This window comes from Cydia pomonella, chromosome 5 (assembly GCF_033807575.1).
Source record: "Cydia pomonella isolate Wapato2018A chromosome 5, ilCydPomo1, whole genome shotgun sequence".
Taxonomy (NCBI): domain Eukaryota; kingdom Metazoa; phylum Arthropoda; class Insecta; order Lepidoptera; family Tortricidae; genus Cydia; species Cydia pomonella.
Genome location: NC_084707.1, coordinates 8,446,574 through 8,462,778, shown reverse-complemented (window position 1 = coordinate 8,462,778; position 16,205 = coordinate 8,446,574). Strand labels below are relative to the sequence as shown.

Here is a 16,205-nt window from a genome sequence, read left to right as displayed (position 1 = left end):
AAAAATTGTAGGTTTAGTTTTACAATCAGTTACGTAGTAGGCCTTCAGACTATGGACAAAGGTAAGGAAGGACATTTTGTACCTCAACCCACTTTTTTAACTTCGTATTACTTTTAGTACAACCTGGTAGACTACCCGTTTTATATTTAATCTTCGAATAAAGTAAAAAAGCAAAGTACGTGCCATACATGATCAAATTAAATCAAAGCGTGCAAGCTCTCTACTTTCTGTACATGATACCTTTAACTCTCTCTCGTTACTAAGTTAAAGTTAATTGATACGATTCAATACCTATACGTATTTATTCCCTAGAGTAGGTAAATATTTCTTGGATCCAATTTAAAAAAAAACTTGTACGAGATTGCCTTCTGCTTCATCGCATCTGGCTCTAATGGGATATATTTGTTTGTACAAAAAACGACTAGGCACGCCAGTTGCATGCATGTAAATGAAATGTGTTCGGTACATTCCCGGTTAATATCCGTTATCAGTCTTTCATATTTCTATTGGTGCTTCGTCGCTTAAATCTGAATGATTTTTAACTTCTTACTACCGACTTACAAGTTTTAAGGAAGCAATTGAAGGATATATCGGATTATTTTATTTAGACAGTGGAAGAAAGTACCTATTAACCTCTTGGGGTTCAAAGTCCTATTATGTACTAGTACAAATAACCTCCAATGAATGATTAGTAAATGGAACAGTCGATTATAAAACAATTTTCCTAATCCGTGGTCTCTGCCTACCCCTCCGGGAAATAGGCGTGATTATATGTATGTATAAAACAATTTACAATGGTTAAAAGCTATATAAATATTGCATTAATATGTTTTTTTTTAATGTGATTAGTGAATTTCGTTATCGGCACTCGTACACGAGCTTAGAATACAATGCAACATAATAACATGAGTCTGCAATCGCAAGATTTCACTAAATACTACGCACGCCCACAAACCTGATCATAGTGATCATTTGAATCGTTTAAAACGTTTCTTTATAAACTTAAGTATTTGCCGCAAGAAGGAACCAAGAAATTAATTAATTGAAAGAGACGCCATATATAAGTTGTATTTGTCTATGTTTATATTCCACAATTCACAAGACAGTTTGCACCATACCTTAAAATTATTTATTACTTTTGTATATATTTCCTCAGATAACGATTCCGATCTAAGGACGTTCGAATCGGATGCAGTGTGCCATGCGCCTAAAATGTTTATTTTTATTTTTTTACTAACGAGTTTCTTGCTAACGACGCTGGCATTTGCCACCAAAAACTTTGGCCTTTAGTTAATTAATATCTATTTTTAAGTATTTTTACTTTGAATAGTAGTTTATAGCTAGTTTTGCATATACCTATAATTAATTTTAACTTCACATTTTACCCCAGGTAATGATTCCATATTATGTAAGAATTAGTGTAATATCCGTAATAGCCTGAACTTAGACCTGGATCATTTTTATAAATAAATGCACCTTTTACGTATTACGAGACGTGTTTTGAGCGTTTGACGTGAATCAGCGCATACGTGTCATTAGCGAATTGTCGCTTGTCGCTGCTAACGAGTTTCTTGCTAACGACGCGAGCATTGTCGTGTCGCGGGTATCGAGCGAAATATACACATGAAAAACTTTAGCTTGTAATTTTAAAAATATTCAAATTAACTAGTTTGTTTGATGTTAGTTATGTATGTTCTTTAATTCATTATCGTTGAATTCGTTGTAATTTCTCCGCTAGATTTACAGTTGTTTACAAGAAAATGTTTTATTTATAAAAATAATATTTACGCTGCAATTGTACTGTCGAAGGCGATTAAAAATCTCAATACAGATACCCCTAAACGAAGTCTTATTTTTATAACAAGCATATAGCAAAAGGGCAATTATATTCTGAGTAATCTAATCTAGTATTTAATACCCAAAGGGAAAGAACAAACATAATTAAATAAAAACGTAACTTACTCCACTTATATACCCGTTAAACGTCTTCGGAAACAAATAGGATTGGAAGCAACAAGTCCAAGGATCCCCTTCGCGCCTCGGACGCATTTGATCGGGACTTCGGGACCATTCGTCTCCGGGACCCAGTTCCCCCTGCGGGTGTACCGACCCACCGCCTGCACCTACTTACTACTTTTCCAGGCAATTTCCATATTAGTTAAAAGCTTATTTTCTCTTATGAGATTTGCGAAGTTTGTAATCGGATTGCCGCTCGATGGCTGACACTGCTAGTAGACAGTTAAGCCGTTAATGAGTTAAGTGTTTTAAGTGAATACAGCTTATAATAGGTATTATGAACTTTTGCAATTTATAGGATTTTATTTGAAATGACAATAAGACGCCTTGTTAAGACAAGTTGTTCACTTAGAAAAAAAAACGTTATATTTTTCAATAAAAATCCATCCGAACCCAGGACTGCCATTTTCGTAGGCTGTAGGGTTATAAATAATTATTATTATTATCATCAGCATTATCAGCATCAAATTAATAAACGTAGGTACATAACTACGAGCTTATAATTAACGGACAGTAATCTGAATACAGGATGTCTGGTGACACTAAATTGTTTAACTGCCTATAATTATCTAATCAACAATAAAACATGTGAACTTCATTAACCCGGTAACGTGAATAACTTCCCTTGCTTGTAGTTAACTTTATAACTGCAATAAAAATCAATAGCAAGCACACATCTAACTTTAATTACCTACTGTAACTTTTATCGGTGTAGGCGTTTAATTACCGTATTTAATAGTTAATTAGTAATTATTGCAGGCACTATTAGCATGGCGGACTGGGCGTTATTTACAGCCAAAATATTAATAAATCGCAATAACAATCCGGCCGAAAGCAATCAAAATTTAATTACCTGCGCTCCTTCGTTCGTTTTCAAATAATTAAAGGTCGAATGGGAAAGGTTTAAAGATAAATTTTAAACTTTAAAAGATAAATTCGCTTCAATCATTCGGGGTAAATAGCATTCGTTTCATTTACTCCGGTAAGAGCGTTTTCAATTAAGTAGCTCCGACAAATTGTATCGGCGTATGAAGGTGAAATTAATTAAACCGAAGCAACAAACATGTATCTATTTGTGTCTAATGAACACCATGTGCCCTTGCCCTACGTTGCACTGCTCAAATACAAAACGAAATTAACAAAATGTAGGTTTTATAATTGATCCCAGAAAGATATCATTCTGTCCAGCCTTCCAACCATATATAGTTATACATCGTGGGCTGGTAAACCCCGACAGATTTTAAAGGTGTATTCTTGACCGCATTTAGAGACTAAAATGTCTTTCAAAGTTCTCTGAAATCAGTCTTGTTTTAGAGATAATGACAATTCTTGTGAAAATTTGTTTCTGTAATAACTTAGGGAAATACGCCTTTTTGGCTGCGACGCTGTCTGTCACTATGTAACTTGGTTTAGACATACCTACTGACACAGATTAAAGTTTTACAAGAAAATATCAATTTTAGTCTGTAAAAAAAAACTTTACTTATTAGTTTCATTGTTTTTTTTTTCGGCAAAATGTAAAAAGAGCGCGTCGTGTGCAGAAAATGCACAAAAAAGTTTTTGGAATGCTTGTTTAAAATCTGTCGGGTTTTACCAGCCCACGTTGTATATGTATATATATTTTTTAATTCGGGGTCCCGATCATGACTGATTCCTCCTCCAAAAAATTAACGTATATAATAATGTTGCTTTACAGGACATATGGTACTACTTTCCCGCACGTGTGCGGGAATGAGCACTTTCCGCGCATATGTCGAAACTTTAAAGAGCCATATGTACTGTAAAACGTACGATACACGTGTGAATAGGTAATTCGCAACTCGTGTCGCTTTAAAACACTCCCTTCGGTCGTGTTTTAATTTATCACCACTCGTTGCGAATTCCTATTTTCTGCACTTGTATCGTAAATAACTATTAGTGATATACCGCTACCTTGTCCATCAGGTACCTAATGTGAAGACACGCGCGTGCTAGGCTATTTATTGGTTCAAGTTATACTTGTATCTTTATATCTATTTACTAGGCATACGTACGAGTAATAAAACTTTACTAATACGAGCATACACGCTGGTACAGGGTACACTCATTTATTTTATTTATTCACCCGTAAATCGGGTTACTTTAATCAACTTTCGGAACTTGTCGAAGGGTTCAAGACTTCGAAATGATATGTAATGAAAGGATCTCATATCTTCAAATCCGAACTTTTAGGTATCCCCTACACCGATATTAATTAACAAATGTGTGTTTAACGAGTTTAATAAATTAGGTCCGTGGCGCGATCGGCGACGCGAATGGGTCCGACTCAAAGAAAAGTTTGGTGCCAGCCTCGCACTCACTCGAAGTTTGTTTGCCTTCGTTACGTGTAAAATTGAATACGTCACCGTGAATCCTCATTAATTTAAGATGAAGACTGTATCTTGACATGTTATTTTATTCATTAAGGGAACGTCTCGAGTCGCACGGTTGTGTACGTGTAGATTGTTGTAAGGAACATAATTTAAAACCTCTCGAGGAGATCATTAGAGAAGCGAGCGATGGGGGCGGGCGGTATCGTTCGAAACGGAGAGAAATCAACGTAATTTCGCGTAAATGTTGGCACTGGTCATGATATTTCACTGGGAGTCGGAATATTACGCGTACCTATATACAAACAAATTTTATGCTTTCTCATCAATAGATACATAAGTTAGTAACTATAAGTAGCTTATCGAAGACTTAAGTGTATGCATGTGGCAATGGTTATGTACGAATTAAATTTCAAAAATAAGTTTTTACTTGCTATTTAGTTACTTCTCTACTATAGGTAAAGTTATTGTGCTTGAAGTTATTAGATATTAAAAAGATTAATCACTTGATGCCTAGAAACATTTCAAATGTGAAATAATCGTTCGTCACTTATATTTAACTGTAACTGTCACTTAAATGAGGTACACGGGGCTGAAGTATCCAATAACGATTGATTTATCGACGCAGGCGCTACTCCCCTTTATTATCCATCTATCAAGGTTTAACGAGCTGTACCTTTACTATGAATAACATATAAAATGCGTATTACGATCGGAACATAACCTGTTAAAAATATAGCGCATAACACTTCTTTAGCGTTTCAATGTTAAATTAGTAATTCCGTAATAGAGTTCTTTGATTAAATTTGATTTAGGTAATGCTTTATTTGCGTTTTTCGTTAGTACTTGACTAAGCTTTTAATTTAGTACTTATACAAAACGTCAATAGATTAGGCCGAAATTGTAAACAAAATAATTCACTATTACTTACAAATGACTTAATGGGGAACCTACTTTACAATATTTAATTTACCCGTACTTCGTCATTTAAGTAAATAATCGCAATAGTACTCGCCAATGTACTCGACTTGACCCGCGCCCGAGAGAAACAAATAGGCGCACTCTACCACCGGAATCTCACTCAATCGGCTGATGGAATCGATAATTGAATAGCTACACAAGCTAGCTAACGTGTTTTAAAGGCTTTTAACCGAAAATATACACTTTTATTTCTTTTACAAACGCTTTCACGTTGATGCTTCTTGGTAGATCGAGTATGTTGACTCGCTCAATACCTGTAAACATTTGGTTTAGTTTTAATTTTTAAATCACATACCTACACTGATTCTTCCTCACCATGAGTAACAACCGGAACAGTCGTTTAAAGGCCAGTTTGAGTTTGGATTTTTTTGCGTGAGAATACGGTTAACCGTTATACATATGTTTTCTAAGCGTTGTTACATAAATATATGGTTTTATGCGTAATGGAGCAGAATTTAGCAATTAATTAGGTCGTATATTAGTTTAATGTTATTTTATTATGACTAAAATAGGGCATTCAGCAGCTCAATGATAACCTTGTTTACTCCCTTGCCACCATTAGGTACTTACAACTTAAAGCTAGGGATTAAAAATTCGATATGAAATACAGCGAAAATCAGTTTTCCCAGACCACAGAAAAATACACAAAATTCATTTAGATTTACAAATATGTATTACGAATAATCTAATGTAGTAGTAGTAGTAAAACACTTTATTGTACAGAAAGAAACATAAAACAGGACAGAACATACATCATTTGTACAAAGGCAAACTTATCCCTTTCAGGGATCTCTTCCAGTTAACCTTTGAGCAATTGAGGAAGAATTGGAGAACGCTAGACATCAAAAATGTACTAAACGGCATAAAAGAAAATATTTAATTTCCTAATGTATGAATGTGACTAAAAATGATAACATATTAAGTAAAGTGTATCTCACTGCCAGCGATTGGTTTTGTCTGATACTTAATATAGTATTTCTTTTCTATAAACGACATACATTATAACCCGTATTTTGTTTTGTTCCAGAATGTTCGGTTCAGGCGGCGCGTGCGCAGCATGCGGCCAGGCGATACCCGCGAGCGAATTCGTCATGCGAACGAATGCGCCTCAGCAGCCGCTCCATGTCTTCCACATAAAGTGCTTCGCGTGCTCCAAATGCGGCTCACACCTCATGCAGGGCGATAGGTAATGGTTGTTTATACAATAATTAATAAATCACAAATACAATATATAATGAATTACAATGAAATTTGGTTCAATTTTCAAATTATTACCAGAAAAAGGACATAGGATACCTACTTTTCACCGGAAAGGATGCCCCAGAGCCCCCATTTCTCGAAAGGTCCGGTGACCAACATTTGACATGTACAAAATAATTTTGAACTTCTTCTCAAACTAAGTTGCAATACTTGCAAGTAACGAGATTTAGCGTACCTAAACTACGAGTAGTTGCGTTTTGTTTACTCAGTGTGAACCTGGTGACTGAATAATCAGTAGGTATGTTGTTCCTAAGTCAAACTAGTTCGAAAATGAAATCTCATTAGATTCATTACATACTAATCTAGTTCTTGATGTAAATAACTGTATTCCGCTATTATTTTCCAAAATCACGTGTTTTGCTCCAAAATCACTTGACGTGTCGCTATAACTACTGTAATTGACACTTAATTATACAATACGCAATTTGTCTTCATGACTCTCCAGCCTGACACACAACGTAAGTAATTGTTATGGTGTAGCTTATGTCCTTAAGGTGGCTCTCTTTCCATACAAAAAGTCATTACACACTATTACTACATAAATATGTGCGCATCTAACTGCTTTCGAATATTAGTTTGCGCTGAATTGATAGAAAAACTTTGCTCCATACAGAAATCACGCAATAAAACGCTATATTTTTTATCAATGTAACACCAAAATGACGTTTTTGCGTGATTTCTATATGATGTATGGTTTTCTATCAATTTAGCGCAAACTAATATTCGAAAGTAGATAAATGCGCACATATTTATGTAGTGCATGTGTAATGATTTCATAAAACGTAATTGTTTTTTGTATGGAAAGCGAACCACCTTAACAATTAATGACTAGGTACTTTGGTAGGCAGCCTTGGTGATGGCAAAGGCTGTAAACCTATGCCACGTATTTGACAGATAAATAGAGGTGGATCAAAATATTTAATTTTTCCAATACCCATATTACGACGACGGCGACTGTTCTGTTTTTTCACACCACTGTTCGGAAACGTGGCAATAGATGGTCTAAAACCTAGCTGGAAAGTAGGCAATAGCTGTAGCACCTGAACCACCAACCACTACTGCAATGTTTCATTGTTATCATCATCTGTCATTGGTAATCATTGTTGTCATCATCTGTCATTGGTGATGGTAGGTCTTTTTTTGGCGCAACTTTTTCCTACAAAAATAAAATTAGGATATTTATAGGTCAAATTACTTGTTTAAAAAAAAGAAACGTCAAAACCATTCAGTTCACGATAAAGGCATTTTTTTGCAAAAACGCTTCTAAGTTTGGAGTCAGAAGCGCTGGTGGCCTAGCGGTAAAAGCGTGCGACTTGCAATACAGAGGTCGCGGGTTGAAACCCCCGGCTCATACCAATGAGTTTTTCGGAACTTATGTACGAAATATCATTTGATATTCACCAGTCGCTTTTCGGTGAAGAAAAACATCGTGAGGAAACCGGACTAAACCCAATAAGGCCTATATTACCCTCTGGGTTGAAAGGTCAGATGGCAGTCGCTTTCGTAAAAACCAGTGCCTACGTCAATTCTCGGGATTAGTTGCCAAGCGGACCCCAGGCTCCCATGAGAGAAGAAGATGAAGCTTCTGTTTAGAGTCGGTTTGAAGCAAATAACAGAAAAACACCTCTTTAAAGTGATAAAAAAAGTAAAAAAAGGCGGGATCGGTAAATAATTACTGAATTGCATAGTGTAAATTTTGTTTGACAAAAAAATACAAGAAACACGTGTCTACGTTATAAAATGAATTTTACTGGTGAACAAAATATAAATGTTCCTGGCAAAAATACATCGCTTTCTTTCAACAATTGTCCTCACGTCATTATAAATATTATGTACTTATTGTTATGCAAATGTTTGCTTATATCCTCATCCTCCACTAACGTGTCGGCCCTCAAACTCACTCGTCCATCTTTGAGCGGTTTTCCGGCCTCTCCTACAATGTACATTAATCGGAAACATGGAACACTCTAATGTGACTTGCGAAGCCAAATTTGAGTACTAACCACCCGAAAAAGGCCCCCTTGTTTTGACTTGGCTTAGGTACGTAAGTAAATATTCTTTATTGCACCAATAATTATATATACATTTTAAATACATGTAAAACTACAAATACATTTAGAGGAAAATAGAACCAGATAACAACAGGCGGTCTTATCGCTAAAAAGCGATTACTTAAGCGATAGCTTAAGTTAGTCTTGAGTTAAAATTTTATAGTTACAACAATGTTTTTTTGTATTTTATATGGAATAAATATTTGAGTACTGATAAAATAAATATTTTGAGTTCAGCAATTTTAATTCAATCATTGGCTTCAAGATTCCCAGTCCCCGGACTCTCCCTATATTCAGTATTTTTTAAAGTGATTAATGGTGGTAATTCAAGTTATATATTCGTATAGCCCTTAATTATGATGGTGTCGACTATCAGCCATTCCATATGTTGACCTCAGGAGCTTAATCAAATTCCATCAATTTTCCATATCGAAAACAAAACCCTGCTTACCAAACGGTAAGCCAAAGCTCAAGAGGATACAATACTCATTTCCTTTAGGTCACCTATCCTAAAATTGCTTATTGTTACCCGCGCTTGCAGATGGCCAAGTTACAGGATCAGCCTAGTTTGTTGTCGGACGGATATCCACATTTTTCGTATGTGAGCTGTATTTGTAAATAAACCTTTTTTTTGTAGGTATTACATGCTCGCGGGCTCACTAGTGTGCGAGCAAGACTGGCAGAAGCTGATGAAGAGCGCGAACGCGGCGACGCCCGGCGCGCCAGTGCGCAAGGGCAAGGTGGGGCGCCCGCGCCGCTCGCGCGAATGAGCCGCGCCCGCGCCGCCCGTGCCGCCGCCGCGCGCGCCGCAACACTCGCACAGGGACTATGAGGAGGTACGTCACCATTACCTATATAACTGAAAGCATAGAGAAATAAGTGGGCTGAGGGTGTTTACCCCATGCATAAATAAAACCCATTTATAATAAGTTTTAATAGAATTTTGCGAAAATGTATCTGTCATAATGTTTAAGCTTATAAAGTATTAATTTTAAGGGAAACTCATGTATAGAGTGAACACTCTAAGCTTACTCATTTCTAAAATGTCTCTATGTTCTAACATACGTTTTAATTACAATAACATTAAGATTTTTTCACTCCACATTGGTTTATAGGTATTTATTTATAGCAAGTAATCGTGGATAGCTCTAGTCGCCCTATGCGTAATGTGTAAATGTACAAGTTTATTTAGAACGGCAAAAAAATTCGTAAGTTAAGCAAAATTATAATGAGTACTAGCTACTTGCTACTAATAGGCTATTAAATATTCCTACAAACATTTAAACCCCAAGCTTCAATTACAAACCAGGTCTAACAACATGTTTACCTTCCACGGCTCAAGAGTGGGTGTTCGACCTTTATGTTATTAACACTGGCTTGTCGTGGCGTTGATTAGGAAATCCTTTAATTAATTAATTATACGTTAATTATCGTCGAGGCGAGCGTGACTGGGATTTTGCCGAGTTGCACTTTGGCTTAGCATTCCTTGGCACGCTAGCGGTAATTTGATGGCGGTTTCATTAAGATCGTATTTATGATTACTCTCAATTAAGTGAGGCACTATTTTTGTCACTTGGAACCTTGAGTATAGCAGTAATAAGGAAAACTAAGGATCGGCCGCGCCGAGTTTTTAATTAAAATACACTGCCGCGACATTTACGCACCGAAATGCAAAACGCTACTGCGTATACACTGTGTTGGTCTTGGGTTTATATAAGTACGACTCATTTTATCTCATTTGTTCTATTTACTCTCAAAGGGAACATCAAGACACACATAATGTATGGTATGTATTTATTAAACTATCCGTAGACATGTCCACTCAAAGACGAGCACAAACTCAAAAATAATGAGCAGCATCACAGTCCAATAAACCAGCTAACACATTCGGCTCGGAAGTGCATGTTCTTCGGTGGTTTAAAAATTCACGAGTCATAAGCGAGCGGGCGATGTAAACCCGGGCCTCTCGAACCATTTGCTCTCTTACTGAGGATTACCTGTACGTTGCGAACATACATCAGGTAAATGGTATGTTACCTTGATTTGATTTATGTTATTACAGCTGTGTACGTTAACAACTTAGTTGTTTGTGATGGCTAAATATGGTAGTCTTATGAAGTTAGTTATCTAACGTAATATATAAAACTTGTCGCAAAAACATCTTAGAAACTAGAATTTAGCCAATAATTCAATTCGATTTTCAGCCATGTTCATTGGTTGGTTTCTTTTTGTTAATGGATTTGAAATATGTGAATGGTAAATGATAATTGTACACCTATGTAAATAATATTCATAGAGTACATTTAGTAAAAAATGCTTGTATATAAATAAAGTCAAATGTGAATTTATCCGCCTGACCGCATAGTAACTAAGCGTAAGCACAATACTCGAGTTGATTACTCGACAATTAGCAAACACCAAATTACGGAGTGATGAACCACACCAGCACAAACGGTGAAAGCAATTTTCATTTTGAAAATTGGAATTTTAAAGTACTAATTCGATTATGAGACGCACGGCCACCGCAGAGAGAAGTGGCGAAGAAATGCAATTAAGCTGTTCAATGAACACCGCACAAAGACTGGCTTTGTTTATATGAGCGAGTCACTCGGCCGGAACGCAGGCTCGGACAGCGCCGCGGCATAATATACTGCCTTATAAACCGAGCTCTCATTAAATTCGGCGTCACGAATTTCGTTTAGTGTGAAACTGAAACATGTTGCGCGCTAAGCTTCGCCTCAAACGCTCGTAATAATATTTATTAGCGTAAAGCTTTCTAATTGCAGTATGCAAGTTGTTTAAAGGGATTGTTCATAGAGTTAATTATCTACGCGACCATGTCCGAGGGCCGCAGGCGACGCTTTGCTTACGGCGCTCTCTCAAATTCACTGCCAACCAATTCCGAAGTTTAAACACCGCTGAACTTTATTCGACAACTCATACAACTATTGTCCAGCCTTGCTAATGAAGCCTCGAATTGGAAACCTGTAAACATGACATGCTTCTGTAACTTAGACGAGATTTTAATGTCTGAACTTTTAATGAAACATCATTATGCTCTCTCGAGTTACTAATATATAAATTACATTGAGCGAGTACGAGTACATGACTTCTCGCGAGTTTAAAGCCATTAGAAATAACAACAAGTACGAGTAACAGACAAACTATCTTACATGATCTACCCTCAAGAGACTTTTCTAAAGCTTCTTCGCATCAATACCTTTCATGTTAGTTTGAAACGGCAATTCCTTCTACATCCAAGGAAGTACTTTATCTTTCAAATTAGCAAAAAGTAATGTTGTTTCCCTAGTATTAGTAGGAAAGTTGGGTAATTATAAGTTGGCCATAAATGTCTGTTCAAAGCGCGTTTCAATTACCTTGTCCCCCTAAGCACCGAGCCTTCGGTACAGAGTTAACTATAATTACAAAGAGGCGCTAGTTGTTATTACTTTGTGCGGGCGATGGTCAAAGGCCCGATGTTAATTGGAAAGCACCTGTAAATGACAGCGCCTTTATGCCGTGTTTGTTTGGCGTAAAAATCAAGTTCGGCCGTACGCCCCTCGGCTCAAAGACTTGACCGTTCAGGTTCACCCGGCGGCTTTGTAATGCGATTACGCCGACTTGTCGAAAGTTAATTAAATAACGTTTTTCCAAATTACCTGCCGGGGCCGACATCAAAGTGGTCTCGCACGCTTTAGGAATCTTTCCACAAAGGCTAGCTGCGGGCGAGGTCCGCCGGCCTCTGATCTCGCCCACTAATGTAGTGCGCCGGACGGGCGCGCTCTTCAGCTGTTTGTCAAGCCCCGCTGACAGCTTTTCACCGGCCCTTGCTTGTTTGCAGCGCAGTTCGACACGTTCTTTTATTTCGATTCGAGATTCCAAATTGACGTTTATTACAAAATCCTACTATGTCGGACGAGATCATGCTACTGTTTGAACTTTTGCAGATGTTCACCCGAAGCGAATTTATAATTTAAAACAATGGACAACACGTAACATTAACGCGGATCAACAATTATTGAAAACTAAGTGTCGTGACCAGCCATAGCCTTTTATTAACCCAAATTATCTTCTTCGCCATCGTCAATTGACTTTCGGGCAATAATGCCCTTAACATCACGTATGACCTCTGTCCATCTCCCTTGACCAATTGCGCGTTCTATATCAATAATGTACGTTTTTGGTTATTGAACGAGCCAGAAATAGATACAAACAATAAATCTTTTCTACAAAAAACATGGAAGTATATTAAATCGCTCCAATTACAAATCCACTTGATCGGATCGGCAATACTTGTGTGATTGATGACTTGTCTATTGTCTATCTATTTCAATCGGCCTCCGTCCCGCACGCGACGAGGTCGACCCTGCACGACATTCTACGGCTTACAACACGACTTTAGTAAAAAGTCATCACTTTTCTACTTTAGTTTTACAAACGTATCAATATGAAAATAGTGCACTGAGTTTTGTATTCCAACTTATTATGATGATGTTCAGCTGCACTTAAAACCTTGCATCCGCGGACAAATTATCCCTTAATCTCAAATTATGATAGTTAGGATATTTACTTTCTTCGTGTTTCTGTAAATCACGGAGCGCTGATCCTTAACTCCTTACCACCACTCTCAAATGTTTCAGTTAAAAACTATAATCTGTTGCCCCTGATTATTGACGCTTGAGACATCTAGGGTAGCAGTTATCTATCGTAAAGGTGCATCCTGCTTTTCGACTTTATTACCAAAAATACTCGTTCGTTCATCGTTCAAAATAAAACTAAATCGTATAATAATATACTATTACTTTCGTACACGTATACAATACATATCGTTCATCCAAAACTGATGTCAGAATTCGAAATAGTGTATAGTTTATTTTGGTTACTTGTGTAAATGTGCCGGTATACCTACTTGTTTTATCTCATATTATATTGTATCATAGTTACGTTCACACGGTGGTACTTAATCTTACAGACTAATCTACGTTACAACGTCAGGAAAACTGTAATTTGTCATTTTCTAAATTATATTTTGACAACTCAAGGGCGAACTAAATTAAGCGCCGCGTCTAGAACACTCGATTACTCATAAACACGTGATGAATTTGTTATGTGATAACGCAAAATATTGTCATTATATTTTCCTGGTAGTTTTAAGTGCTTGCCAAGTCTTACGTTACGTTACCAAGTTCATGTAACAAAAGTGAATAAACCAAGTTCATGTAACAAAAGTGAATAAAAGATCTAGCCAGGACTATTTAGTTGTCAAATTCATTGCATCACCATGTTTTTTAATTATCATTTTCCTAAGGACGCAACTCACATAATACTAGTAGAGCCATTTTACCATGTTTAAATAATAATAAATAAATAAAATTATTTATTCTCAGACAATTAAAACAGTCCATATTTCTTAAATAATATATGTTTTACCTATTTTATTTTACTTTTAACCACCATCCCATAAATCGTCAATCATTTTATAATGTCTCGATTGTACCACGATAAACTGGGTAACTAGGGCATAGAATACAGTAAGTATTCTAAGTGGACGCTCGAAGCGGAGCGTTCGGCGGGGTGTGCAGCGTGACGTCGGGCTCATAAGTGATGTGAGCAGTGTGCACTAAGGCCGCTCCTATACGTTTGCATTTGTTTAATAGGATACGGGAGCTAAGATTTAAATATTTTAGGTGAATATATCCGGCGGCTCCTAAAACTAGTGCGATAAGGACAACGCCAGGTTAGGCAAAAATCCTGCGTAAAAAGCTGAAAAAACAATGTTTCGTACTCGACTGTTTCCTCCTCCAAAACTTACCCAAATGTAACGAAATTTTGAGATCTAAATGGTAATGAAATTATCTGTGTTGGACTGTTTTGCTTTTTCGGCTAATTGATGACAGTTTTGTATACCATGCTTCTCTTAATTTAGTAAATTAGGCCGTTTTTGCGAATATTTGAAATGCACTGGCGCCTTAAAAAACAAAAATATCAAAAAAAGCAAAACAGTCCGACACAGTTATTAATAATAATCTGAGTTGAAAAAATCATTGTTCTAGCTTCAAAAACCACGGAGGAAACAGTCGATTACGTTTGTATGGAGAAATTACCACTTCTGTTGCCTCTTTGTTAAGAGGCACGCCGCACGCCCCGCTCCGCTGCACGCTCAACTCGAACGTCCACTCAAGCCTTAGACTAACGCATGTGTTAATCTACGCTGTTAAAAATCATTAATAAGCAGTATTTATTACCATCTAATAATCCTCACCAAACGTACCCTACCCGGATCCGGTAACGCCAATTACACTGGCAGCCGTATTTGATTAAATCTATAACGCTCATTATTTTCTTGATACATATTCGTTCCGCAACTCTAATTGGCATATTAACAACTCCCAATTAAGGACATTAAAATAATATTGAAGCAATTACTTGCAAGGTAATCCGCCCCAGACAAAGTATGTCAAGAATTTAACGTCTAATATATTCATAGTTTACGTTATAGGTACCACCTAGTTAGAGCTTAAAAGTTAGAAGGCCCAATAGGTACATAGACAGTGTTTGTATAAGTTGACATTCCAAATTTAAATGTTATATGTTAAGTGACAGACTTAGTCCTGCCTTATCTACAGCGATAAGTAGTAAAAACATACCAAGATCGACTGTAAAATAAATTTTTGGCATTAATTTTATTTTTGGTACAAGCTTTAATCGCTGACTGTACTTTTCTTTCCACAGGCAACTAATCTCATCGAGCCAATTCTAAAAACCCCAAACACAATTAGGTTGCGTTGTTTCATCACAAAGTTCATATGGCCACCTCCTGTATCCATCATCAGATCAGCTCGATGGTACCATAATATTGCATTGTCACCGTACTTACATATGTATGTAAATTTCAGCTTCATCGGTAACCAGGAAGTGCAATTCCAATTTAACTTGCAAGATTTGACCCGTACATATAGGTACATTGCAAGTTGATAAAAAGCTTGTAACTACGAGTAATACATGGAAATCATACCAAAAAAGAGGTGTTGCCTGACATCAAATGAGGTAGTTCTATTTTATATATATATTGGTAGTGATAAAATAGTAATGACAAATCCAAGTTTTCCACCTCGACAGCCCTTCGGATCATTGTGTGTATAATATACAGTACAGCGAGGGAAATTGTTATAACTCGTATCTCTTGTATATCTTTGATGAATCAGGCTTGTGCTCTGAATCCACAGCACTCCTTTTGGGGCCAGCGTGTGTGGTAGCATTTCTTTGTCAACCTGATCAGACCGGTCGAAATTGTCATTTGATGGTGGATTATCAATGAATGGTTTTTCAATGTCAGCACACATCTCCGCTCCTGTATATTCTCACAGGATTGACCATTGCTGTAGTTGCAAACAGCTGAGCATTTGAGTCCTGCTTTCCTGCAACCACAAGTGCTGGTACAACCTTTTTTGCAGTTACAGTTACTTCAAAATTTTGCAAACCTTTGAAAAGCCGTATCTTAGAAACTATTTGGCTTACTAAGACTAAATTATAGTCAATTAATTGCAAA

General features: G+C 36.8%; 1 protein-coding gene across 2 annotated transcripts in view; it reads left to right on the top strand.

Moving 5' to 3' along the window:
- The window catches only part of LOC133517654 (LIM domain transcription factor LMO4), a 270,497-nt gene that overhangs the window by 215,122 nt on the left and 39,170 nt on the right, over positions 1–16,205 (top strand). For both annotated transcript variants that reach the window (XM_061851012.1, XM_061851011.1), the window contains exons 3-4: positions 6,373–6,531; positions 9,294–9,492. In XM_061851012.1, coding sequence (XP_061706996.1) covers positions 6,373–6,531; positions 9,294–9,426 — 292 coding nt within the window. In that variant the 3' untranslated portion in view covers positions 9,427–9,492. The remainder of the gene's footprint in view (positions 1–6,372; positions 6,532–9,293; positions 9,493–16,205) is intronic.